Source organism: Tenrec ecaudatus, chromosome 13 (assembly GCF_050624435.1).
Source record: "Tenrec ecaudatus isolate mTenEca1 chromosome 13, mTenEca1.hap1, whole genome shotgun sequence".
Lineage (NCBI taxonomy): Eukaryota > Metazoa > Chordata > Mammalia > Afrosoricida > Tenrecidae > Tenrec > Tenrec ecaudatus.
In genome coordinates this window covers 29129933-29157676 of record NC_134542.1, presented here as the reverse complement: position 1 = coordinate 29157676, position 27744 = coordinate 29129933, and the positions used below count along the sequence as shown (strand labels likewise).

The 27744-nt window shown below is 44.4% G+C and overlaps 1 protein-coding gene and 1 pseudogene across 3 annotated transcripts in view; both read left to right on the top strand.

The window, feature by feature from the left end:
• Positions 1–27744, top strand: part of UNC80 (unc-80 subunit of NALCN channel complex) — a 249347-nt gene that overhangs the window by 205956 nt on the left and 15647 nt on the right. For all 3 annotated transcript variants that reach the window (XM_075529392.1, XM_075529390.1, XM_075529391.1), the window contains 9 exons: positions 10864–11064; positions 13375–13498; positions 14462–14587; positions 15778–15901; positions 16681–16887; positions 19661–19845; positions 20407–20572; positions 22309–22488; positions 25836–25974. In XM_075529392.1, the coding sequence (XP_075385507.1) occupies positions 10864–11064; positions 13375–13498; positions 14462–14587; positions 15778–15901; positions 16681–16887; positions 19661–19845; positions 20407–20572; positions 22309–22488; positions 25836–25974 (1452 nt within the window). The remainder of the gene's footprint in view (positions 1–10863; positions 11065–13374; positions 13499–14461; positions 14588–15777; positions 15902–16680; positions 16888–19660; positions 19846–20406; positions 20573–22308; positions 22489–25835; positions 25975–27744) is intronic.
• LOC142424710 (phosphatidylinositol N-acetylglucosaminyltransferase subunit C-like) lies at positions 298–2367 on the top strand (annotated as a pseudogene).

Sequence of the window (27744 nt, the reverse complement as noted above, 5' to 3'; positions counted from 1 at the left end):
CCAGGGGCAACCACAAAGCGCGTGCCTCCTACTGGGAGCATATACCCCTAGGGTGATGTATTCTTGCCATAAAATCAATCCCGAATCTGTTCTAGTCTCTAAATCTAATTACCAAGTGGAATTAAATATGGAAGCAATAGGGTATGTTAAATGACATCAGGAAGATGCAATCAATAAAATCTATCATGTGTGGGAAGTGGTACTAAGAGTTACTTTCTTCAATAGATTACAAGAATGGATAAAAGGGAGAAATTTTGTTAATTAAAAGACATGTAACATTTTCACTATAGCCAAAATATGGCAACAGCGCATTTGCTGTCGACAGATGAGCAGATAAACAAAATGTGGTAAGTTCATGGAGTATTATTCAGCTGTCAGAGGGAATTATGTTAAATTAAATCTATGAGACACAAAAGGATAAATATTGTATGATTTCACTTATATATTTAGACCAGGAAAATCTATTTTTTTAAATGTGATTAGCAAGGTATAGAGAAGAAATGAAGAGGGAAAAATGAAAGTTCAGAAGATTCAGATACATAGCAACCAAATTCAATTTGATGGCCTTATTTGGGTCCTGATTTTGAAAGAAAATATGGTTATTAAAAATTATGAGAAATTGGGTGCACTATGTGTTAGCAGTGATTATTTTTATGCAATCTTGTTCACAAACTATTATGTCTGCCAGAGCCTAAAAAGCCATCATGTAAATTACCAGTGAAGTATAATAACATGTAAACATAACAAAATCACTTCCATAATGATGATATTCCAACCATATGGATATTAGTCATAGAAAATTAGAGGTTTATGATATATTTTTTAAGTTTTTTGTTTAGTCAGTCTGCACTTAAATATAAACCATCTTTTTATCTTTTTTGCTTTTTCCCTTAAAATTTATATGTACCCAGTACATTTAATTGAGAAGCATGTTTTTTATTATGTTCTCTTTTCTTTATATCTCTTAATTATTGTTTATATCTTCAATTATTAAATTAAAAAATTAACTTCCATGGCTGGCCTTGTAAGAGCGATACAGCTTTTCTCAAATGTCAAGCTATTCACTGCAGCGGTTCACCCATTTCAAAACTTTGGAATTCTGTTCATTTGTATTCTTAAGAGCACCTCGAAGGAAGCCAGTGTCCCTGGGAGTCCACAGGCAGGAAACTGCGCACTGCCCGGCCTCCTAGCGGAAAGGCCTCGCGGGGTTGCAGCCTCTGCCACAAGGGAAGGTCGGTAGACTACCAACTACTGCACGGTGTGGACTTGCCGGCGAGGCCTTACTTCCTACCTTCATAAAGAAGCAGAACCGCCTGGACTTTGGCGAGGGGGATTGAACCTGCCTTCGTTTGAGGACCAGGATAACGAGTGACCAACCAGTCAGGAACACCAACGAGGTCAGGTGGCAGAAGGTCGTGGATGGGCGACAGCCAGCCATTCCCTGACAACTGTGGGTCACGGGGTCCTGCAAGAGCTCCAGAAATACCAACCATGGGCTGTGGGGCTGGAGTCCAGGCTGGTGACACAGCAGCTGTGCTGAGTGTGTGTGTGTGTGTGTGTGTGTGTGTGTGTGTGTGGTGTATGTGTGCAAAGTGTGTGTATGTGCCATGTGTGTGGTGTGTGTGTGTGCAGTGTGTGTATGTGCCGTGGCGGAGCGGGGGAGTTGGGTTATCTGGTGGTACATGCAAGAGGGTCTGCTGGTCCCTCGCTGGCTCTTTGGGACCAACCTGGCTTCATCACTGACGGGCTGTGCTTTGTTTGACGTCAGTGATGGAGGTGAAGGGCGGAAGAGGAGTGGGCAGACCCAGTGGGCAGTAGGGCTTTTCCCAGTGCTGAAGCCCCTGACAGTCTGTCAGCAGTGACACCGTCGATGCTACGTCTGTCTTCATACTGTTAGGCCACTTCATCTTCTTCAACGATGGTGCCAACACCTCCATGGTGTCCAGCCCACTGACCTTGAACATGGCCATCTCTGCCTCCGTTTGCCTGGCCTCCCGCCTGCCTCGGTCCCTGGTCCCTGCGTGCCTTCCTCCTGGTGGCGTTTGCCATCCAGATGTTTGTCCACTGGCCCATGCTGCAGAAGAAACTGAAGTCATGTACTCCTCGCAGCTGTTGGGGTCGTGCTGCTGTTTGCGTTCTCCGCCTTGGGGGCCTGCTGTCCACTCGTGGTATGGGAGCAGCCTCTTTTCCCTTCTGCTTGTGCCCCTCCCAGACCTCATTCTCCTGCAGCTCTTTAAAGAAAACATTCGTGGACCTTGGGCTGAAGCTGAAATCAAAGAAGACGCGCCCAGGTTCTTCAGCAAAGTTAGGGCTCTCCTGAGTCCATTATTCAGGCAAGCCAATAAACTAGCCTCCCATCTCGTATAAGGCTTGAAGACCCCGTTCCATTCTGGACGTAGCATGCTGACGTAGGTGGAGAGCAGAGATCAAAAGAAAAAAGCTAACCCGAGGCTGAAGTGGTGAAGGTCCTTGTCCATCCTCTTAATTTTGTGAATGACAGAGCTTCCTGTGCCTTCTGGAATGATTGCTTGTGATGTCTTATTCCCTGTAACAGACAAAGGGATGTGGCTCCCATTTTCTTTTGAAAAAAATTATGAGTCGTGTATAGATATATTTACAATGGCGAAAAATGTAGCTGCTGAGGCTGCTATGTTCTTCAGCTTGGAAGTTTGGGTCCGTGGTCTCATGAGCCATCCCAGTTACTTGACCTAATAGCTTGCTTACTGCTTCTGCTCCACTCTTGGTTCATTGCTGAGTGCCTGGGGTCTTAAAAGCTTGCAAGTGAACAACTGGAGTATCCACCAACAGGTGAATGGATAAAAAACAACTATGGAACAAACACGATGGGATGCTATACCATGACAAAGAATAAGGATGAATCCACAAAACATCTCACAACAGAAGTAAATCTGGAGGACATTGTGTTGAGTTAAATAAGTCAAACACAAAACAAAGACAAATATTGTATAGATCACAATTATAAAACGCCAAGAATATATTTGTACACTAAGGAAAGCATTTATTATTTTGTCTATTTGCTCATTACCTTCCCCTTCATCCAAGTTAATAGGTATCTCTTTTTAGTTAGTGAGTTTGTTTAACAGGGAGGGGAGGACTAAGGAGGGAGAATCATTATCTAGATAGTAAGCAAGAGTTAATTCTGGTGGTAGGAAAGGCAGTCCACAATACGGGAAAAACCAGCACAATATGACCAAGTGAGAGACACATGAGAACTATGGTCATGTTATAGCTTATGCCATTCTGCGATAGCTGTAAGAACTGTATGCAAAGAATATGAAGTAAGTCATAGTTTGGTGTACCCTCTTGCATCTATAAGTGTGGTGGACATTTCAACATACATATTTATAAATGCTCTACATACATGTGCTCGTGGATACTCTTATACCTGAACACATAGGGGCAGAGTTGGAGAAGCTCCTTAGACACTGACCGGACCCCTGAACTTGAAGATGAAAGACCACAGTCTCAGGGGACATCTAGATCAATTGGCAAAACACCAGTGATAAATAGAATGTTCCATACCTCAGTCTGTGAGTAGCATCTGGTTCTTAAAGCTTGTGAGCAGCCATTGAAGAGACAGCTATTGGTTGCTTCCCATCTGGAGCAAAGACTCAAGGAAGCAATTATTCCAAATGACACCTGGCCCACATGAGCCACAACCTCCTCTAATCTAGGGTAGAAAGAACAAGATGGTGCCTGGCTACCACTACCAACTTTACATTATGGATCAAGACTACAATATAAGATTCCAGTTGAAATAGATTAAAAATGGAGATAAAACATTCCCAAAAAAGGAGAAGATGAGCTTGACTGGTCTGAGACTAGAGGAACCTCTGAGCCAATAGACATGACACACTCTTGTAGGTTATCTTTCACTACAGCGAATACAGGACTATAATATAAACAAGTAACTTTAGGTAGGTGACATCAGATCATTCTGATTCATATTGACCCGATACACAACAGAACAAAACCATGCCAGGTTCAGTGCCATCCTCACAATTGTTACCTTTGAGCCCATCATCGCGGGCACTGTGTCAAGCCATCTTGTCAAAGGTCTTCCTCTTTTTCGCCACCCCTCTACTTACCAAGCTTGAGGTCTTTGTCCAGGGACTGGTCTCTCCTGAAAACAGAGGAAGTCCCGCCATCCTCTCTTTGAAGGAGCATTCTAGTGTACTTCTCCCAGGACAGATCTGTTCGTTCTTTGGGCAGTCCACGGTACTTTCGGTATTCTTCAACCATTGCATATGCAAATGCATTGGCTCTTCTTCAGTCTCTGTTATTTGATGTCCAGCTTCCGCATGCCTATGAAGCAATCTAAAATACCATAGCCGTGTCTGTACTTTACCTCAAGTCACAGCCTTGCTTTTCAGCACTTTAAAGAAGCCTTGTGCAGCCTGTCACCCAATGCGGTGCATCTCTTGAACTCTTGGCTGCCGCTCCCATTAGCATTGATTGTGGATGTAAGCAAGATGAAATTCTGAACAGCCTCAATCTTTTCTCTAGTGATCAATCTTTCCTCAATTCACCATGAGGTTACCTGTGGTAGCTACCATATATACTCATGTCTAAGCCAAGTTTTTTCAGCACATTTTTATTTTTTTTAATTATTTTATTGGGAGTTCATACAACCCTTATCACAATCCATCCGTCCATCGTGTCACGCACTTTTGTACATTTGTTTCCCTCGTTATCCTCAAAAACATTTGCTTTCTACTTGAGCCCTTGGTATCAGCTCCTCATTTTTCCCCCTCTCTCCTTGCTCCCACCTCCCCCATGAACCCTCGATAATTTATAGATTATTTTGCCATATCTTACATGGTCTGACATCACCCTTCACCCACTTCTCCACTGTCTTTCCCCCAGGGAGGAGGTTATATGTAGACTTTGTAATCTGTTCCCACTTTCTCCCTCACCTTCCCTTCCCCCTCCCAATATCACCACTCTCACCACTGGTCCTAAGGGGTTCATCTGTCCTGGATTCTGTGTTTCCACTTCCCATCTGTACCAGTGTACATCCTCCAGTCCAGCTGGATTTGTAAAGTAGAATTGGGATTGTGATAGTGGGGAGGAGGAAGCATTCAAGAACTAGAGGAAAATTGCATGTTTCATCGTTGCTACACTGCACCCTAACTGGCTCATTTCCTCCCCATGACCCTTCTGCAAGTGCCATGTACAATTTCCCACAGATAGATGCTGGGTCCCCACTCCACACTCCCCCTCATTCACAATGATATGATTTTTTGTTCTGATGATGCCTGATACCTGATCCCTTCGATACCTCATGATTGCACAGGCTGGTGTGCTTCTGCCATGTGGGCTTTGTTGCTTCTCAACTAGATGTTCGCTTGTTTATCTTCAGGCCTTTAAGACCCCAGATGCTATATATTTTGATAGCCAGGCACCATCAGCTTTCTTCATCACATTTGCTTATGCACCCGCTTTGTCTTCAGCGATTGTGTCAGGAAGGTGAGCATCGCAGAGGGCTGGATTATTAGAACAAAGTGGTCTTGTGGTAAGGGATTACTTGAGTAGAAGCCCAATATCCATCTACTTCCTTAATACTAAACCTATAAATATATATACATAGATCTATTTCCCCCTCATCATATGTAAATATATTTACATCTGTAAATGCCTGTATTTAGATCTCTATAAATGCCCTTTGCCTCCTAGTTCTTTCCTCTATTTCTTTGTACTTTCCTCTTATCCCATTATCATGTTCAGCCTTTATTTTGGGTTTCAAGAATTCCTCTAGGTTACATTGTCCTTGATCCAGCCCTGCCAGACCTCCTACACCCTCCTTACCACTGATTTTGGATCACTTGTTGTCCCCTTGTCCCTGGGTTTGTTAACACCACTTCCTTTCCCCAACCTCCCCCTTCCATGTCCCCCCGGAACTGTCAAAACAACCAAAAACTCTATAAATAATTCAAGGTCTATTTGTTGTCCTTTACGAGTGCTTTCCAGTCAAATCTGATGGACTGCTGGCCCCACATCTGTCCCTGGAATTCCCTGGGGACTTCATTGCTCTGTTCCCCCCTCTCCCTCCCCCCCCCTGCTCCCACTGCTCTGCTCCATGCCCCAGTGGCTGGCTTCAGGGCAGGCACAATTCCCGCTGTGTGTCTCTAGTGTTGGCCACAATGGTGTTATGGGTCAGCGCGGAATGCTGTGTCCCATGGTGGGGCTGGCCCTTCAGTACTTTTTAATGAGGTTTTTTTTTGTTTTGTTTTTTGTTTAATCGTTTTATTAGGGGCTCATACAACTCTTATAACAATCTGTACATACATCAATTGTGTTTAATGCAGGTTTTGTGGTAAAATTAAGTGCCTTGATTAATATTCGGGTCAGCTTATACTCGAGTATATATGGTAGATAATCTGTTGTCAACTTGAGACTTTTAGGAGTGAAGGGGTGGAGTTTAGCTTGTCAATCAGGTCACACCTCATTTAGAGGTGCTAAGGAGAAAAATAGCTCCTGGAGGCAGGACCCAGATATACTCCCTGTGAGACATTCCTATTGATATGACACATGGAGCTACGCTAGAGCCCTGGAGCTGAAGGAGTCACGTGGAGACCCCTGCCAATGCTGAGATGCTTCCCCTGCCACTGGATCCACAAGATTTTCCACCCACTGGCCTGTGATCTTCCTGCAATCAAGGTCATTGCAAGTGCTGCATGAGTCTGAAGAGGAATTTCTAGATTGGTATTGGACATATGGGCTAATATCGGATTTATGGACTTGATCTGGACTAGGCTGGGATGTTTTCCTTAATGTACAATTACTGTTTGATATCATAGTCTCTCTTACACCCATATGAGTGTCTATGAATTTGTTTCTCTGGTCAATCCAGACTAACACATTACCTATTGGCCCAGTTGCAAAGAGTTTGGTTTTCTTTACATTGACTTTTAATTCATATAGAAGACTGCAATCCGTGATCTTCATCAAGTCCTTCAATTCCTTCTCACTTTCAGTGAGCAAGGTTGTGTTATTTGCATATCACAGGTTATTGGTAAGCCTGCCTCTGTTCTTGATGCTGATTCTTCATATAATTCAGCTTCTCTGATGATTTGCTCAGCATGCAAATTGAATAAAGAGGGTGAGAGGAGACAGCCCAGAAGCACACCTTTCCTATTTCAAGCCAGGTAGGATGCCCTTGTTCTGTTCACACAGCTGTGTCGGTCCGTGTACAGGTTCCACATGAGCCTCATTAAGTGTTGTGAAATCCCCCATCGCTCTCAAGCTGTTCATAGTTTGTTATGATCCACAGTATTAGATAGGACTGGACAGGGTTGCTGTGAATCAGAATCAACTGGATGAGAGTGAATTAGAGAGTCGATAGCACCTGTGAAGAATGTGCGCTTCAGTATATTCAACTATAAAAGATTAAAAAGGGCAACAGTAGCCCAAATCAAAGATGAGAAGTGAAGGAGAGACAGGGACACCAAATGAACAGAAACGGGGAACCCAGGGACGAGTTAGAGTACTGACATGTTGCAGAGACTGCAACTAACATCATGTGTGGTAGATAGATAATCATTTGTCAGTTTGAGGATTAAGAGTGTAGGGGTGGAGTGTAGCTTGACAATCAGTTCATAACCGATGAGGCCTCTGTGTGAGATGGCCTTCTCCTGAGAATTCTGGGAAATCCAGCACTTCCTCCTTGGAGGAAGGAGACACTTCTCTCTCTGCCACTCCCTGGGAGACATTGCAGCTGACAAGACCCATGGAACTACACTAGTGCCCTAAGTAAGAGAAGCTTCATGGACCTACCCTGATGCAACCAGACCTCTGAAGCCGGAGAAGTCACGTAGAGAGCCCTGCCAGCACTGAGATGTTTCCAACGCCACTGGATCCAAAGACTTTCTACCCACTGGCCTGTGATCTTCCACATTCAGCATCATTGCATGTGTTTCATGAATCTGAAGAGGACTTTATAAACTGATATAGGACATATGGGCTAATATCTGATTTATGGATTTGATCTGAACTGGGCTGGGATATTTTCTCAATGTTCAATTGCTCTTGTATATCAATCTTTTTCTTATACACATATGTGTGTCCATGGATTTGTTTCTCTAATCTACCCAGACTAACACATCATGGACCGATTTATATATGAATTATTGATTGGAAATGAATTTGCTATGTAAACTTTGACTGAAAGCACAATAAAATGTAAAAGAAGAAGGAGTTTACAAACAGCCATCTAGAGGTGAAATACGTGGTCTCTCTTCTCTAGAACAAAGAGGAAGGAGGAGAGTCAGGGATGAAAGGAACACAGACTATGTGGCCAATTACCTCCATTGCTGTGAAACGGAACAGAATGGCACCCAGCTGCCTTTTCCGAACATTTTGATCAAAAGTTCTACAGAGGAATCCTGATCAAGAGAGAAGTGCAGAACAGAATTTAAAATTCGCCTGGAGTCCAACCTTTCTGGAGCTGTCAGGGGTAGATGACCCCCTGGAAGTCTTACCCTTACTTAATCTTTAAACCTTAGCACAAAACTATCCCTGAAGTCTCTTTAAAATCAAACAATAATTGTGTTTAAATATTTAAAAGTTTGTCTTGAATATTATCCATTTTAACGGTCTACCTATAGGAGAACAAATTGACACCAGCAACCTCAAAGATTAGAAAACTGGGGGCAGTGAGTGCCTGTGGGGGGTCCACTCAGAGAAGTAAGCATAATTTGAAGCATATGATCGATGTACTGAATTGTACATGTAGAATCTTTAAATGATGCATTGTTTTGGCTGATATTCTCAACAGCAACAAGATAGCTTTAATTATGTAGGAGTTTTTAAAGCTCTTAGGATATTTTACTATTAAACATGGAATTATCTTTAATTTGTTAGATGTTGTAATGTCAGCATACTTCGTTCCTTTGTGTCTTTATGTGCAGTGTAGAGGGTTTCTGAGACTGAAAATTTTTACCAAAGCAAACAGCCTCATCTTTCTCCCACAAAGCGACTGGTGGGTTTGAACAGCTGACCTTGCAGTTAGCATTCCAGCGCCTAACACAGCACACCAGAGCTCCTTTATGGATCCTTAAAGCTAGCTACTGAGCCCTGGTAGCACTGTGGTTAGATGCTGGACTCTGAGCTGCATGGTCAGCCGTTTGAAACCACCAGCAGCTCTTTGGGAGAAAGACCGGGCTTTCTACTCCCAGGCTTTCTACTCCCGTCTACAGTGACAGTCTCTGAAACACACAGTGGGGGTCACTGCACTGACTCGATGGCAGTGAGTTTGTGTTCTGTTTTCGTTTTGGAAAATTAGCTAGTTACAGCTCCATAGGATCCCTTAGATGCATGACTTAAACATATACTGAGCCAAGCCATCGATTCAATTAACGGGTGATAGTGCCTTAATGTTCCCTATTTTAAAGAAATTTGTTTCCACCGACTTTTAAAGACCTCAGCAAATAATATGAACAGTTAAGGCACTCTGATAATCTCTAGGGCTGCTTGACACAGCGGATGACTGGATGGATTGTGAGAAGAGCTGTAAGAGTCGCCAGTAAAATGACTTTAAAAAAGAAAGAAAAATATAGGGCTTGGCGGGGGGAACAGTGGGAATCAAATTCAAATCACAGACTATAGATGCATGATAACTCCATAAGTGGAACCAATTGATCCTTAACATCATCTTCTGCATGTTCTGTATAGGTTCTGTGGTGTTTGATAGTGAGTCATTTTATAACTTTAAAAAGATTCTGATTCATCCCAGATATGATGACACTGGCTTCTGGATTTTACATAATTATTATTGGAAGATTGGTGATTTGTGTCCCATTTAAGTAGCTAACTCTTTTGTTAACCAGAAAGCTTATTGCCCGATCCATCTTGCTGCCAGTCCCCTTCACCCACAGACTGTAGAACCTGGACCTGGGTGTGAGGACTGGGGCCCCGACCGGCTGTGGAGGAAGCGTAGCTTGCTCTCGGACAGCCCTGTGTGGGATTGAGTTTAGGCATCTGAGAGGCAGAGACCACTGAAACCAAGCCACACAGAATGGCAGCTGAGCAAAACGGAGCCGTGTGCGAGAGAAATGGAGAGAAGGCGACTTTGAAGGAGAGACTTGGAGAGAGAGTTTGAAGACTTCCTAAGCCACAGTAACAACCACTGTCATGTTCTGGAACCTACATTTGACCTTGACTCTGCAGCCCTGGTGGCACCTTGTGTTCAGCATTGGGCTACTAACCCAAAGGTTGGCACTTTCAACCTACTTCCCCGTTTCCTTGTTGTGGGGTTGAACCGGTTTGAGTTTTGACTCCAGAGCAGTAAGTTTGGGGACATTGAGGGACCTATGAAGCTATGGCTTAAACATAAGCACAATTGGCAGGATGGCTCAGGACCCAGCAGCAGATCTGATGTCTGTGGCCCACAGAGCTGTGACTGTGCCACTGAATAAGCTTTGGACAAGCTTTGTGAAAGGTTTGTTGAGTAAGCTTGCGACCAAGGTTGGCAGTTTAAACCCACCAGCCACTCCACAAGAAAAATGTTGTGCCCGTCTGCTCCCCTACCGATTTATAGCCTCGGAAACCCTATGAGCCAGAACTGACTCTGGGGCAATGGGTCTATATTCCCAGAATTGGCATTCTCTAAACATGTTTGGCCTGTCATTAATCTGTCTGCGTGTTAGTCTTCTCGAATGCTCTCTCATATTTAACGTTGGAACAACCAACGCTTCCCCGTTCATAGGCGTGTGCATTCTTGGCGTTCTGAGCAGAGCTGAAGGCTAGAGTGTGGAGGGTGCGGATGTCTTGGAAGAGGGATCCGCATGATGCTCCATGGGAGAACTCACGCTGCCATTCTAAAACCAACAACAATCATTTTAGGCTGGCAGAAATTGCGCACTCCCTTCTGAAGCTGGCGCCTTACGACACTCAGACAATGGAGAGCCGCGGGCTCCGTCGCTACATCATGGAAATGCTGCCCATTACTGACTGGACGGCGGAGGCAGTGCGGCCGGCACTCATCCTCATTTTAAAGCGATTGGATAGAATGTTCAACAAAATCCATAAGATGCCGACGTTGAGGTGAGGATACCTCCTGGTCCGCTCTTGGCATTGCAAGCCTCAGAGTTCGGGGTGGGTGTTTGTTGAAATGTTGGCTCAATTTAGAGTTGAATGAATAATTTGAGAGTTTTCCATTGGTTCATGTGCAGAGCTAATAAGTTGTACGGGCACAGAAGGGCCAGGTTCTACATAGTGAGGAAATTGCATTTTCTTTAAAAATGTATGTGTTCATCTTGAAAAAAACTATTCATGTATTCGCTATCGTGTTCAGAAGAAATATAAGTCCTTTTTTTTTTTTGAAGAAAAGCAGGCTATGTCTTACATATAAAGCAATTCAGGAGAGAGAGAAATTCATTTGGTGTTCAAAATATATTGTATCTTGCATAGTATTTTGGGCACCAATATATAGAGAAATGTCAAGCTTTCTGATGATCAACCAAGCAGAGGTGGGGGAAAAAATCCTGACAGATAACAAAAAATATATTTCCATCTTTATTTTAATTCATGCCGACAATAACTGAGACCTGCATCCCTAGTGGCACAGTGGGCTGAAGATCGGGCTCCTAACCACAAGATCAGCAGTGTGAACCCACCTGCCACTCCAGCAGAATGAAATGAGGCTGGGTCCTCCTGTAGAGATGTCTGCATTCGGGAACCTTAGGGAGCTCTGTTTTGTTTTGTAGGGTGGCTTGGAGTCAGAATTGACTCGTTAGCTCTTGGTTTGGCTTGGCTTGCATCCACTTGATCTCTGTTCCATGCTCTGAGAAATGTCGGTCAGTAGCCTTCTACAGACAGATATTTCTGAACTAGCAACCGGGAGACCTGACCCCAATTTAGAAAAACAGTTCTACTGAACAGATCATCTCACGAACACAGAAATTTAAAGTTGGAGTTAGTGAGAACATTTTCTGTTCTTTAAAACTAAAACAAAATCCGTGTTCTCTAATTCTTTCTCAAGAATTTGTAGCACTTGGCAGCCACGTGGTCAGAACTCTTTCAGGTTTTAGCCCGTACTCTTCTTCATTAGTCGAGCTATCAGGTGTCATTAAAGTTATTGAAAAGCAAAAAACAAAGATTTCATTCTGATAAGTGAGGATTTGTTTTTAGATTCTTGTACACTATTGTTTTTGATACCTGTACATTATTCCATGGGTATGTATTTCAGAGGCACAGAAATACCTTAAAATATTTCTATTCTCTTTTAATAATTCCAGTGTGATATTTGTGTCTTTGCAAGTGCTTAAACAAAGATGTATAAGAAAGAAGTGGTCCACAAGGATTATCAAAATCAGTTATTTCCCTGGATTTGGTGACTACAGGTGATGAGCAATCCCATAGACTGACCCATTGGTCATATAATTAATAAAGAATATCATACTTCCTCAATAGATGTTTTGATTAAGTGCATAACTTGACCAGTTGTAGACCACATTTTGGGGGTGTATGCTGTAAATTGGGGATTGGCCTGGATGCCATGTCTCTCGGTGGTTCCAATTTGCCAAGAGAAATGTTCACTGAGCACGGCCTGCAGATTGCTGGAGTGCCTCAGGCTTCAAGGCTGTCAACATTTCCTCTTTTAGGGGCTCACTTCCACTCCTGTCACTGTAGGCTTTTCCTTTTGGTAGGAAATATAAGCTTACAAACTGTTTCCAGGGAAATATATGGCAACAGCATTGCTCTCACCCGTGGTCATCCTGTTTGTTTCAGGGATGAAACCTGCAGTGCTGAGATCACAACAGATTGGGTTGCTCTTTCTAAGGAAAATCCCACATTACCCACTTCAGTTACATATCTCAGCATCTGTCCCGCCATAGAAAGTAGCCAAAGAGTACATTTGCAAGGAGGCAAGAAAGAATGCCTGATTTAAAAAAAGACTGTTTTGAATACCTTCTTCTGACTATTTTTGGCCGGAGTTAAGCCATAAATCTAATTAGAATTAGTCCAGTAGAAAAGCTGATGGGATCAAGGGTAGTCTATTAACCAGATTTTTAAAATGTAGCCCAGGGTCAGATTAGTTCAAACTGAGTCCTAGGACACTCTCTCGGGACCTTAAAATGCAGCCCATTCATCATCTCTGTTTTTTCTTCAATAGATTTTGTCTCATTAGTCGAGTGGGGCAGGAGTGCCTCTGCTACGTTTTCAGTACCTTCCTCCCCTCCCAGCATGCTCTGTGCTTTTGGAACAACATGGGTAACTCCATCCCGTGTGTGAAGTACTTTGTTATCTCAGACTCCCATCCTGTCTGAATGGTGTCGCCATCATTGTCTCACTTGTTTCACACTGTCTGCAGAAGGGGGCCAAGCCGCTAATGGCTCCTATATTGTATTCCAGGCGACAGGTTGAGTGGGAGCCTGCCAGCAATTTGATTGAAGGGGTTTGTTTGACACTTCAGAGGCAGCCAATCATATCCTTCCTGCCTCACCTTAGGTCACTGATCAATGTCTGTGTCAATCTGGTGAGTAGCCAAGTGGCAATCTTGTAAAACTTTGCAAAACTTAACTCTGCTATTGACTTCTCTGGATTGAAGATTTACAGGTCAACTACTTTGTGCCCCTACCTACCCATGAAAGCAGACGGCTCAGGTGACACTGAAAATAGTGAGGTACCTTTCAAGGTGGTGCGTGGGGAGATACAGGGATGGGACTTTGGTGTACTGCTTCCCATGCACTACTTTGACAAGTCACCTCCTCAAAGCTGCGCTGAGAGTTGAGGGCTGCCAGTTGGAGAGTGGGGTGGCGGAGAAGGCACATTTGGGTAGAAGTCCAAGTAGTCTGGTGGGAGGATGTGGGAGTGAAAATGCAAAGGGATGCTATGCGTTGGCCAGTCTAGCATTTGAGTGAAGGGGAAGCAAACAAAACAACTTTTTATCATTTAAGTAATATCTAGAGTCTGATCCTGACAAGGTTTTGTACAATGTATGGAAACCCTGTTAGAGCATTTCATCACGTTGGGTCTGCTGCTTAAATAGTTGAGCAAGACACCTGTAGTTGGAATGCCTAGTGCAAATAGAGCCATGCCACCGCCATTGTTGTTCCTGCTCCACCACCACCCCGCCCCGCCCCACCCCCCCCCGCCCCCCACAAAAAAATGTTGGCTGCATTTCTTTGTATCTGCAAGTAAGTATGTCCAAGCTCCTGATTAGAATAGTTCTCTGGATCATCTCTCATTCTTTACATAGTTAGTTACAAACAACGTTCTACAAAACCTTGGCTGAATTCAGTGTCATGCTTGATCTGACTCCAGACATTACACGCCTTGGGAAGAAGGCAACAAGAAAGAGAAAATGGAAAGTGACATGCCCAACCTTCGATTTTTTTTTGCTTCGTCTTATAACGATGATGGTTAAGTGAGCCTCCCTGACTCCATTTGCATGAGTTGCCCTTGTCAAGGCTGGTCATGTGCTCTGTTTGTATTTCAGGTGATGGGAGTGGTAGGACCTTCCAGTGTTGCTGACGGATTACCCCTTCTTCATCTCAGCCCTTATCTCTCACCACCTCTGCCCTTCAGCACAGCTGTTGTCCGGCTTGTAGCATTGCAGATACAGGTGTGACTGCCTTACCTGTTTGTCACGCTCATTAAGTTGTTGGTGGAGGCGCCAGATTGTGGTGGTCTCTTTTTGCTTTCTGCAAAGGCTGGGCAAAATCTGTGAAACTTAAGTGTAAACAGCTCCAAACGTCTATAGGTCTGGAGCTTCCATCCTGAGCTTGGCCCTAAGTCGTGCTTCTGTAATTCTTCTTGAGATCTCAAAAATAGCAGAGTCATCTAATTCTGCCCCCATCTCATTCAAACTCGGGGCACCTGCCCTTCGATCCCAGTGGCCAATGAGGAGAGGCCGCCCTATTCGAAGTCTGGTTGTCAGTGATTTTCAGAGAGACTTTCCCATTATTACTACTAGACATTGATTATCTTACCATTCTGTAATGGTTGCAGGTTGCATGTCCTGGGTCTTTGTGTTTTTTACTCTCCTATTTATTTATTTCTTAAAATTAAATTATCATGCCCGAGGCAAAAAAAAACTGTTCAGAATGCCAAGTCCCCTGCATATGTCTGTGTGTTGTCTAATTTTAGAAAGCAGTAAATCCACGGGGGGGAGGGGGTCTCTGAACCACTGGGAATTACACAACTGATGTAACTGCCTACCTCATCCACATCCATTATATGATAACAAGCACGATGATCTGTCCTCCCAAGAATGGGTAGATTCAGTAAAAGCTTGAGCTCCTATGCAGGAAAGAGATATCCCTAAAGTGATATATTTTAATAACCTGAAGCAAAGATCACTTATTTCTTTCAATATTGCTTACTGCTTTCTGGCTTGGAGAAGGCCATATGCAGGGGCAGAGGAATTTCAAAAACAAAATCCTACATGGCAAGTTTTCATTTACTTCCTTTTCTTTCTCCCTAAAATCTTTATTGGTGGGAGCATCGGGGGCGGGGCGGGATTAATGGTAACTGTGTGTGTAGTCATACCATAAATATTATGATTTTTTTCATGTAATATTCAAAACGTTGCTGTCGTTTTCGGTGCTCTAGCTCTCAGTCACGTTCAGCCAATGGTAAAGCATCTGCTTTGTGCGATGTTGCATTCTGCACGGACAACAATGGAGCTCAGAGTTGACAGGAGCCACCGGCAGGGAGGAGGCGTTCCCGTCACACTGTATGAAGAGACACACAGACGGAAAGGGCCTGGGGGGGTCCATTAATATATATTTTTTCTTTATTATTGCTGCACAGGCTTTAAAAGAAGATTTCCCTTTAAGCCATGTGATCTCCCCGTTCACCAATCAAGAGCGAAGGGAGGGGATGCTTTTAAATCTACTCATCCCATTTGTGCTCACAGTAGGAGCAGGAAGCAAAGGTCTGATTAATTTAAGTAAAGGAAAGCTATCGTGACTGTTGTGTCTTCTTTACATCTCAGGGTGTTTACTTCTGTTTCCTCCTCCTCTCGGAAGGCCCTCCCCGACGCTGATTTAAATGATCTGTGAAAGGTTACTTGAGGAAGTCGTGTTTGTTTCTTTTCCGTTTAGCTACCCAGCAACAAGGGCGCATCGGCTTCGCGTCTTAGAAGATACATTAAAATCATCTCAGTGCAACAGAAATTGGGAGAATGTTGTTCAAATTAAGAAAATGACGTTAGGTTAAATGCGATTAGATGGAAATTGGCAGGTGACTGGACCTTGTAACCTATCGCCAGATGTAGCACCAATCCTACATCGGATTGGTCATGAAATTCAAATACTTGCTCATCACTCTTCCTTCTTAGGGGTATTTTTCTTTTAGGAAAAGTTTATCTCAAATGTAAGGACAGTATTTGAGCAAAGAAAAGAGAGGCGATTGGAATGGTAAGCAAGCGATTTGGTTCAGCCTTTGAATGGCCTCCGGAGAAAGCACCCAGGTCCCAGGAACAGTGGTCCTGTCCTTAGGAGAAACTCTATATGGTGGGAGACCTCCTGGGTGTTCCAGCTTGGAATTGGAAAGGGGGGGGGTGTAGAGGGTGTGTGTGTTTGTGTGTGTGTGTGTGTGTGTGTGTGTGTGTGTGAGAGAGAGAGAGAGAGAGAGAGAGAGAGAGAGAGGTGGAAAGCCTACCTTGTGACTTGCTTTTCTGTTTGCTTCCCTCTCCCAAACTCTGCACCTCAGATAGCCCATGGCTGGAACAGCCTGAGGTGCAGCTACTGCTGCAGACGGTTATTAATGTGCTACTGCCGCCAAGGATCATCAGCACATCCCGGAGCAAAAACTTCATGTTGGAGAGTTCCCCTGCCCACTGCTCGACCCCTGGAGATGCAGGGAAAGACTTGCGCAGGGAAGGCTTGGCAGAGTCCACCAGCCAAGCAGCATACTTGGGTGAGACAGATGCAGCTCTCTTCATTCCTTGGTTTATACCTACACATATGCGCATGTCCATAGATAGTAAGGTAATTGGGTTCTTTCTTGACTGAAAAAAGTGAAGAGACCAGACCCAGAAAGCATTTAAAGCCCTCTCTTGAGCAAGTAAGGAGCAGTACCCTGGCAAAAGGGTCTGGATTCTTTCAGCAAATCTATGGCCCCCAAATGAACTGTTTTTCTACCTGTGATACATAAATTACGTGGTTGTTTTTATAAGAAGGCTTGCGTGCGTACGGAAGGTGTCTGCAACAAGGATTTCTTCTGACTGATTAAAGATCAAATCACGGATAAGGTTTCAGAGCTGTTCTCAGGTCTAGACTCAGTCTCGGATACACCAACACTGCATTGCCCAGCTTGAGGGGCTCACTGGACTGCCAACTCTGTGACTGGAACCCCTGTAATTGAGCCATCCATCCCCTGTGCAGCAAGATATGGTAGCCGCCCACGAGCTTTGCAGTGCCATCGTTCCATGTTCATGTTCATCTTCACTCTAGAAAGGCCAGCCACTTATTCTCCTCCTGGTGTTTGCCAGTTCCCTTCGCCTTTTGACTCCGGACTTTCCCATGACCTTGTCTCTGCCTTGAACATGGTCCTGACCCATGAACAGTGGCAAGACACTCCTTGGGCCTCGGTGAACTGGGCCAGGTGGGAAAGACCATTCTGCAAACAAGGAGAATTGGCCCCAGGAAATCTCGAAAGGAGAGGGTTAAGCAAGTCTTGCCTGATGTTCCTCAACTCACCAAATCCGGTCTGAGGGTAAGGTGGAAGGATGACAGGGACTTGCTGCAGTTTGGCGTGTCTGGGGAATGTGACTCACAAAAGCCCCTGTTAGAAAAGGGTGTGACAGTGAGTATGAGAAAGAGAAGGGAGGTGGGGTTCACAGGACTTAGCCGAATGGCCCAGATCATGAAGAAATGGGGCTGGAATAAAAGCCAGACACTTAGGAGGAGCCCTGCATGGCTGTCGAGAAAGTGCAGAGTGTGGTGGGGGAAGGAGCTGCGCTTGCAACACAAACCGATAAGGAAAAAAACACGAGGAATAAAGGTTTCAACCCTCTCCACGTTGCACCTTTGGGGTGAAAGATGAACTCTGCTTTCCTGGCCAGGCTCCTGGACCTGCTGCTTCGGGCTTTTACCTTCACGTTTGTTTGGAGTACGGACTGTGGGGCCGAGCAGTGTTTGCTGTCCTTGTTAGGTACCCTCACAGCAACAATAAGGAGTTAACATCACCATCATTTTAGAAGTGAAGTCACTGAGGCCCAGGGAGGTTGAGCAGATTGCTTGAAGTCACACAGTTTCTAAGTGGAAGATCCTGGTTTCGAACTCAAGCAATCTGGCATCAGAATTCTTGTCTTGAGCCCCTTGCTATAATGTCTGCGTGTGGGGCTGATGGAAGGGAAGGTGGAAGAGTGATCACAAATAAAACTCACTGCCACTGAATCCACTCAGACTCATAACAACCCTTTAGGACAGGCTAGACCTGGCCCTGTGGGTTACAGAGGCTGTAACCCTTGATGAGAAGAGTGGCTGGTGCTTTCGAACTGCTGGCCTTGTGGTTATCAGCCCAACGTGGTATCATTGTGCCACCAGGGCTCCTGGAAGAGTAGTAGAACCCCCCACCCCCCCAAAAAAAATGGGCCAATAGGCACATAACACTAGAAAAAGGAACTTTATTTAGGGGGTTATTCATTAATTTCTGTAGCTGAGGGCGAGAAAATGAGGTGAGCAGCTGCTGTGTAAAAAGAGATTTTGAAGAGGGAGGTGGCTAAGAATCATATATGATTATGCTCCATAACCTGATTCTCCCCTTGACGGGTTTGAGAGACCATCAAGGCATCTTTGGCCATAAGGGCTTCAGGGATTTGGGATCTATCTTTTTAGATGCCAGGATAATGGAGAGGGCCACCTGTGACACGGGGCATGGGGAGAGTTGGCATGGCCGAGACAGTGCCCATCATGAGTTCTTCCACATAAACAGCACTCCTGTTTCTCATATATTTTTCCTGACACACTGCTGGAAGATCTGCTTCCTGAAATATAAAGAAATCAAGATGGATGGTGACAGGGCTACTGGCCTTGGGGAGGAAGAGCTATTGTAAAAGAAACCAGCAGGGTTTCATAAAGAGCATGATAAGCAATGAGATAGAATAATTGTGGGTTTATGAATGCCTGTGTCCAGGAGGATGTGTGCAGACACTTTGACAGGCTCCCTCTGGGGAGCGGTTTGGAAAGGGTTGTGAAGAGAGCCAACGAGGGAAATGACTGTTAAGAAAAACCTTTGCATTTTCAGCATGGTTTGATTTCATTCTTAGTAATGAGATGATATCATTGATATGCTTCAAAGAAAGGAAAGTTAAACAGCATCGTGTTTCAGTTTGGGGTGTAAATGGTGTTTTGCTAAAGCCACAACGGCCACACTTTCAGAAAGTAAACATCATATTTAGAAAACGTTTCCCTTCGGGTCTATGAATTCTTTTGCTCCATGTTTTTCCTCAAATAGCAGATAAATGCCCTCGATCTATGTGTGTCCCCTAATCAGGGCCACCTCCTCACATGCTTGGCCTGATCTCAGGAACTCACGCCCCCTGGAGCTCATCGAAGGCTGCAAACAGGTCGAGGTGGAACCGATAGCCACCCGGTGAAGAAGCTGGGTGGGGGCAGCTGGGTGGGAGCTGCAGCCTCCCTCCCTCAGCACAAATCCACAGACTCCTTTTCTCTTTTCCTGGGTGAAGCGCTGAAGGTGATTCTGGTCTGCTTTGAGAGGCAGCTCGGAAGCCAGTGGTACTGGCTGAGTCTCCAGGTGAAGGAGATGGCTCTGCGGAAGGTGGGCGGCCTGGCCCTTTGGGACTTCCTGGACTTCACTGTGCGGACCCGAATCCCCATCTTTGTACTCCTGCGCCCTTTCATCCAGTGCAAGGTGTGGTATGCGCATCTCCTTAGACACTCCCCGGTCTGCGAGTCCCAGCCCTGAGCCACCCTCCAGCACAGGGCCGAACTGCCCAGGGGTCCCAAGGCTGTAATCTTCAGGGAAGCCGACCACCTTCTTTCTCCCACCCTTAAACAACCCGCCGCCCATGATGGTGTTGCTCTCCATCAGGAAGGAGGGTGACAGGGCTGCTGGTGGGATGGACAGTAGTTAGTAAACACTTGATGTGAAATATAGGCCCCCCCCCACCCACCTCCCACCCTCCCCCCAAAACACATATTCCAGATGGTGAAATTTCAGATGAGAATGGTCATAGAGTTTTAATAGAATGTATATAATATTCCCCACCTCCCCCTCTTTAAAAAATGCCCCAATTCAATGGGATGGCCTAGAAGATGTTCCCCTTTCTTTAATGGCTTCGCTAGCATCTCATTTTAAAGACTGATGAAAAATAGAGAGTGGGAGAGTTCTAGTACCTAATTTAATGCCAACTAATTAGGCGATGCTGCCGGTGGGGAAGTGGAGGCCTGAGAGTGTTCTGCTTGTGTCCAGCTCCTGGCACAGCCCGCGGAGAGCCACGACGAGCTCACCGCTCGGCAGCACATCGCTGACCAGCTGGAGCGGCGCTTCATCCCGCGTCCTCTGTGCAAGAGCTCCCTCATAGCCGAGTTCAACAGCGAACTGAAAATCCTCAAGGAGGCTGTGCACAGCGGGTCAGGTGAGACCGCGTGGGGAGGCAGGCGTGTTTGTCTGGTTTGAAAGGGACAAGACTTCCCTCCATCCAAGCGACCCCTTTTGGTGGCACAAGAGACCAGTGATGACTTAGACATGTGGGTGTAGCAGAAGAGCTGACAGCTGGTCCTGGTCCACTGGGTCTCATAAAAGTTGGAGGATATTCTTTTAATAACTATTTCTCCATTTTCATTTCAGGAAGGAAGCTATTTGAATATTTAATTGAAGGGAGAAAGGGGGGTGGCTGTTAACATTTTTACCTTGATTGCCTTTTTGGTAAGGAGGGGGCCTCCTATCATTGAGCATCTGTTGGTTGGCATATCATTTCATAGATTCTGTTCTCATTCAATCCACACAAATACCGGCACGGTGCTGCATAACTGAGTGTTCACTTCAAGAATAAGGAAATGGGGCGTGTCGAGGTTCAATAGCTTACACACAGAGACATCGACAACGGTGGAGGGATTGGAAGTGTCAAACCTTTTTTAAAAATGGGGGAGGAAAGTTGAGTTAGAGCTGGCAGGCTCAGAGGTCCTTTATGTTGTTCAAAAAATTTTCTTTGGTGCCTATGTATTAAAAGCAGAGTCCTAAAATAGCGAAATAAATGATCACTTGCCATTAGAGGGCAGTCGTTATCCATAAGTAGAATGCAGTGTGTGTGTGTGTGTGTGTGTGTGTGTGTGTGTAGCTTATAGACAATGCGTTAAAGACAAAAAACGCGGACAAGTACAATCTTGCTGAAATCCACATCCCAGTGCAATGCTGTTCAAATAGTCTGCTTTATAATAAAGTTATCTAGCATAGAGCCAAGAGGCATTTCATATAGTAATAGCCTCACATGCAAGTGAAATTTGGACACTGAATAAAAAAAAGGTGGATGAAGAGTTGATGCATTAAAATTATGGTGTTGGTGAGGAATACTGAATGGAGTGTGGAGTGAGAGAATGAACAAATGTGGCTTGCAAGAAGTACAGCCAGAAGTGAGTCATGGTGAGACTCCCCTCCCCTCCTTTGGCCGTGCGGCTAGGAGGGCATCCCTGGGGAAAGACCAGTGAAAAGAGGAAGCCCCTCAACCAGACGGATTGACGTAGAGGTTGGAAGAACAGGCTCACATACAGTGACAATTGTGGGTGGCCCAGGGCCGGCAGCGTTTTGTTCTGCTGTGCACGGATTGCTGTAAACCAGAACGGACTTGAGAGCAGCTCACAACGCCCGCAACAACATTTTGATAAAGGAGAATAAGAACGCCCGGTTTTGACTGTGACTGTGGGAAGATCCGACAGCTTATTCCGTGCTGTCATATATTGGGGCCAGGTAAGGTATAGTTGTCAGTGAGAACTGGCAAGTCGGATGCTACAATTCAGGTCAAAATTAATCCGTATCCTAGCAGGCTTGGGAAATGAAATGGAAAAAGCCATGAGAGAGAGAGAGAGTAATAGTGGAGCTCACTACATGGTTAGAGAGGCTGTGCTCACACAAGGGAACCATTCAAGTAGATATTCAAGGAAACCATTGTAAGTATATCGACAGTTAATATTGATTCTTTTTTTTTTCAAGGTCGTTATTTGCAGTTACTATTTCGCCCTAAAGATCAGGGACAAGCTGTTTAACTGACCTCTCCTAAAAGAGAAAAATGGTCAAAGAAGACTCTGAAAATCTGTTTACTTCCAAGAGCCTCACCATGTGTTGCCTTTGGTTTCTCGTGCCCCCTCCCACCCCCAGCCTACCAGGGGAAGACGTCCATCAGTACCGTGGGCACCTCCACCTCTGCTTACCGCCTGAGCCTGGCCACCATGTCTCGCTCCAACACCGGCACTGGCACCGTCTGGGAGCAGGACAGCGAGCCCTCCCAGCAGGCTTCCCAAGACACCCTGAGTCGGACCGACGAGGAGGATGAGGAAAGTAGGTCATGGCAGGAGCTGGGTGGGAGGCACGGCTCCCCCACATAAGAGAGGTCTGGGAGGGATTTCTGTTTTCAGTGCTGATTACTCAGTCACGTCTACAAAAAGATTCCATCGTCGAATGTAGAATGAAGGATACTATGATTCCTAAGTCCCAGTCTGTAAACCCCTTGATATGCTTGGTCATATGGAAGAAACTTAGGCAAAGAGTGCTTGAATTCACTGAATTATCCTCTACATGTTCTTAGTATCTGTATGTCCAACAATTTCCAGAACTCATTTTGATTGTGGTTAAGCAATTAAGGAAAGCATGGATTTTCCTTTGTCCTGGACATCTTGCTGAGATGTTGTCCTCATGGGCCAAAAAAAAAAAAAAGTCGATAAAGCATTTGCTCAGGACTCAGAAAAGAGCTGTTGGGGGCACCAGCCAGGATGTGTCTCAGCAGGCTCTTATGAGTCAATGCAAATCAGATTTTGAGTTTAGAGAGTCCAGAGTGAGCAGGTCAGTCCAGCAGCTTCTAATACATTTGCTAAACATTTGCTGCTACAATAAAGGAAAAATTGGATGAAAGAAAATTCTTCTATGTATGCCTAATAAAAGTAGATTTTGAAAGGTATAAATAGGGTATGGTTTAAGAGTTTTTTTAATTAAATTGATTATTTGTCACTTGTATCTCAAGGCACCCTGATACAACATTTATAGCAAAGTCTATCAAGGAGAACAAACCCCAGGTCTCCGCCTACCACCTCCCCTCTCCTGAACGAGATCAGAGAGAGGATAGAAGTATTGAGGTTAGAATTTTAATTAACTACAATGAGTGAAAGGCTGTTAATGACCCGCTACAGTTGAGTGAGTAAGAGAGAGAAAGAAATGCTTTGTCCAAATGCACATAAGCAGTATTTCCATATTCATTTTCAAGCTTAAGCAGATAAGAAAGTGAGAGCCGCAGGCCCTGTAGTAGACTGGCAAACATGCTTGCATGTAAGTCCTTCTGTAGCGAGCTCATGAAAACACCCCTGATGCTACAAATGTTTACAATTTGTAAGTCTTGTACTAAAGAGAGAACATTTTGAAATTTAAGAAAAGCTTGACTAAGAATACAAAATAAGATAAAGGATCAGATTTGATTATCTATTAAGGTCTATTGATGGTTCAGACTTCTAGTAATATCTATTTTGCTTTAATGCTTAAAGTAGTTCCTCCTAGCAATTTTTTAAATGACTAGAAATGATAGGATTGAGCCAACACACACACACCTAGGTTGAGTGATGGAGAGGGAAGTGGAGAGGCATGGCGTATTCTTGGTTTGTTCTAATATCTCTGCTCTCTGATATACTAATCACCCCCAATGAACGTAGGATTGTCAACAAATGGTGTCATGAGGTTGTAATGTATTAATATATATGGCGAGGGGCACAAAAGTCAGAGAGTGTTGACAACTTTGAATTAATTATGTATTCCCATTCAGGTGTAACACCTGTATTAGGATGTACCACCTATAAAACAAAGAACAAGGGTATATAAGAAAATACGTCTCTGCCCTTTGAGGTCTCAGATACAGTCTTGACAAGATGATAAAACTTTGGCATCAGAAACACTCAACAAAAGGGTTCATGGAAGCCAGCACATGATAAATCATCAAACAGGTGTTGAAGAAATAAATGTTAACTGACATACGAGTTTGAACAAACCAAAAACCTAACTAGTGGGAGTCACTTACCCAACAATGCCATTGGGGAGCTAGGAAAACCTTTGTAGAATTAGCTCAATCTTTCCTACCACTTTTGTCATATGAAGGCACATGTACTTATTTTCTTTTCTCTGAACACACCAAAAAAAGAAATGCCATTCTATAATCAAAATCTATCTAAAGTGGTCCTTGTACAGCAAACTTAAAGTTCTAGCACTTTTTATATTTATCTTTTCAGTTCAAAATAAAATCAACTCGCTATATGACCCATTAGAGCATTTTAAATCAATGGTACCAGAGGTGATACTATTTAGCAGAATAAATTCCCCTAAACCCAATACAGGCAGTTCTTGGGTTATAAACACCCACATTGCATGCAAGCCACAGTTAAGAACCTAATCCTGAAAAGCCTGTTATATTTAAAAGATGAGGTACAAAGCAAATAAATATGTATATACACATACACGAGGTACAATGGTTCATGACAGACACTACTCAAGAGCAGCCATTAAAACATTATGATAAAGATGACTATGTTAAACGTGTTGTAATATACCTGAAAGTGTTTCTTTCATGTGTTTTACACATAGAAATGTACCAAACCCCAAACCCACTACTGTTGGCCCTGTAAGACAGAGTACTGCCCCAGAGGGTTTCCAAGAGTACAAATCTTGACAGGACCAGGCATTCTGATCTTTTTCCCACAGATAAGTTGGTGGGTTTGGACCCCTGACCTTGTGGTTAGCATCCCAGTGTTTAACCCACTGCACTACCCAAGATCCTTAAAAAGGTATACGCTCTAAGACAGACATTTCACTAACTGATGTTAGATACAAACTGCACCTACCTGTTCCAACTTACATACAAATTTAATTTAAAGACAGACAGACATTCTAATAGCACTCTTTAGTAATCTGGGGACTGTTTATCTATCAAAATATGTGGCACAATCCCACTACCTTTTAATTCAACTTTTTTCTCTGAACGCCTTGAAGGCCCCCTTGTTTACTGTTCCGCAGCTAACAACACCAGCTCCCTAAGAATGACACCACCTTGTCAAAACTACTGGCTTTAAGTTAACTTTGATTTAGATTTGAGTTCATGGATTTTAACTTCTAGGTGTAAAAAAAAAAAACAAGATTGATTACATACTTAAAATTCTTTTAAAAATAAGCCTTTATTTCTGCACTTTGCAGATTTAACATATTTTTTCTAAAACTCTATCTGAAGAAGTCTTTCCCTACAACAGGGTGAAAATCATTCGGTGTGCTGAATATCCTTTTCGAATGTCAAGGGAATAAACTTGACTCCTTCCGTAACAAAGCCGCCTGTTGAGCTCCTCGGGGCCCTGTCACACTTGATAACGTAGCTTGTCTGAAATCCTTGTCTGCACAGTCGCCTTAACTCTCACAGATGATTTGGCTGTACAAGCAAACAGGTGGCTTGCATCTACTTGATGTGGCCATTCTCAGGAGGGTTTGGGGGGGGGGTGTCCATGAAGAATTACCATGGTCTCTTTGTACACTCAAAAAACAGAGCCCCTAAAAGCCTCAGAGACGCCCTAAGTCCACATGGGATCCGCGGTGGGAACCAGATGCAGCTTTGGTTTGGGGTTTCGGAGAGACATTTTCCTGCACTGCTTTCTTGTCTCCTGTAGATGACTCCGTGAGCATGCCCAGTGTGGTAAGTGAACAAGAAGCTTACCTCCTGAGCGCCATCGGAAGGCGGCGGTTCTCCAGCCACGTCTCCAGCATGTCTGCCCCTCAGGCTGAGGTGGGCATGCTACCCAGCCAGAGGTAAAGAGCCCTGGGTATTGTACAGCTTCTGAAAACTCATTCCTGATATTTGACTGAAGCAGACCATCCAACTAAAAACCCAGGCCCTACAGCCCACCGTCTGCAGAGTTGTCCAAGGCAGGGCCTTGAAAGGGAGCGCCGCTTTTCTGCTAAGTACTGCCACCCTCGGGTGTTTGCCATCCATCGACAGACCCGTGGTTTCCTTTGGCACTCTCCCCTTGCAGAATTGTCGGTAAACCCCAGGGCCCACAGGTCAATGCCAAGTGACAGCAACCCCACAGGGCAGAATGGAACTGTCCCCACGCGGGCTCCCAAGGCTGTCACCTTTACAGAAATAGATTGTCACATCTTTCTCCCATGGAACAACTGGTGGCTTGAACCACCAGCCTTTTGGTTGGCAGCCAAGCACTTAACTGTTGGGCTACTCGGGCAGCTTGATTTCTTGTTAGCTAAACATGAGCACCTGACCAGTGTTTCTGTAGGACCAGTGGGTTGTTTATTTTTGTATACATAAAAAACGAAGACCTCAGAAGCTTTAGAGGCGATCTTAAGGCGGTACTGAAGCCAAGGGATACACCCACGCTGCTGATGCTTCCCGTGGGCATCGCATAACACTCTGTTGACCGAAACTTTGATCCAGTTTAGGCTGCTGGCATCGCATCAAAATTAAGTTGGAATAAACGGTGCTTCAGCAAGCAGAAAAGCGCCCATGCCACGAGGTGTGACCTTGGGCGAGTCCTTCAACCAACCAGCCAGTGGCGTCACTAGGGGGGTGCTGGGAGTGTGGACCACACGCGGTGACAGAGTCACAGGGAGTGATACCCAAAGAATAGTCCATATCCTTTTTGTTGTGTTACTGATAACAACAAGAGCTTATCTGGTAAGCCCCGCTTGCATGTATCAGTACGCCTGAAGGGCTTCAAAAGCCAGCCTAATGCGCCTTCGAATGCGCTCTGCTCAGAGCTGCCATTATCACACACACACACACACACATACACACACACACGTGGCCACTAAGTGCTTTCCAACTCATTATAAGGATGATCTGAATCATCAGACACACACACACACAAACACACACACACACACACACACACACACACCACTCACACTATTTGCTTTAGTTGCTACCATTGTTTTATTGTTGCTGATTTTGTCAAATGTTCCGGGTCTTTTTTAAGCAACAATATTGTCATAATTAGCATTTTGAGCCTCTGATAAGAACCTTTACTGAGAATAAAGTGGTCATTAGAGGAAGAGAAGGAGTAAAACGTTTTAAAGACTTCCACTCAATTCCCAATAATGCTGTAATTCAATGTAAGAAAGTTTCTGCTGTTAGTATTCATCCAAGCTAAGAAATATTACACTTCAGCAGTTTATACTTGCGTGTAAATTGGGGATTTAATGATTAACCTATGATTAAAACTTATAGTCCACAGTGATTAAGGATTCTATATGGCCTGGGGCAGACGGAGGCAGGGAGCAGGGTGACCCCTGGGCGCCTCCACTGGGAGAAGCCAACCCCTAGTGACGCCACGCAAAGCAGCCCAGGGTTTTCCCATGTGGGAAACGAGCAGACCAACTCAAAGGAAAAGTGCCTCAACCCATAGCCTAGGATCCCATGGCTAAATGCCATTCTCTTAAAAATGGAAATCTCTACAAGCAAAATATTTTCAGTATATGTAAACAGTGAAAGTATAATACAGAGAAGGATCTGGCATAAAAGTAAAAATATTATCTATTGCAGAGCCAATGATATTTTTACTTCAG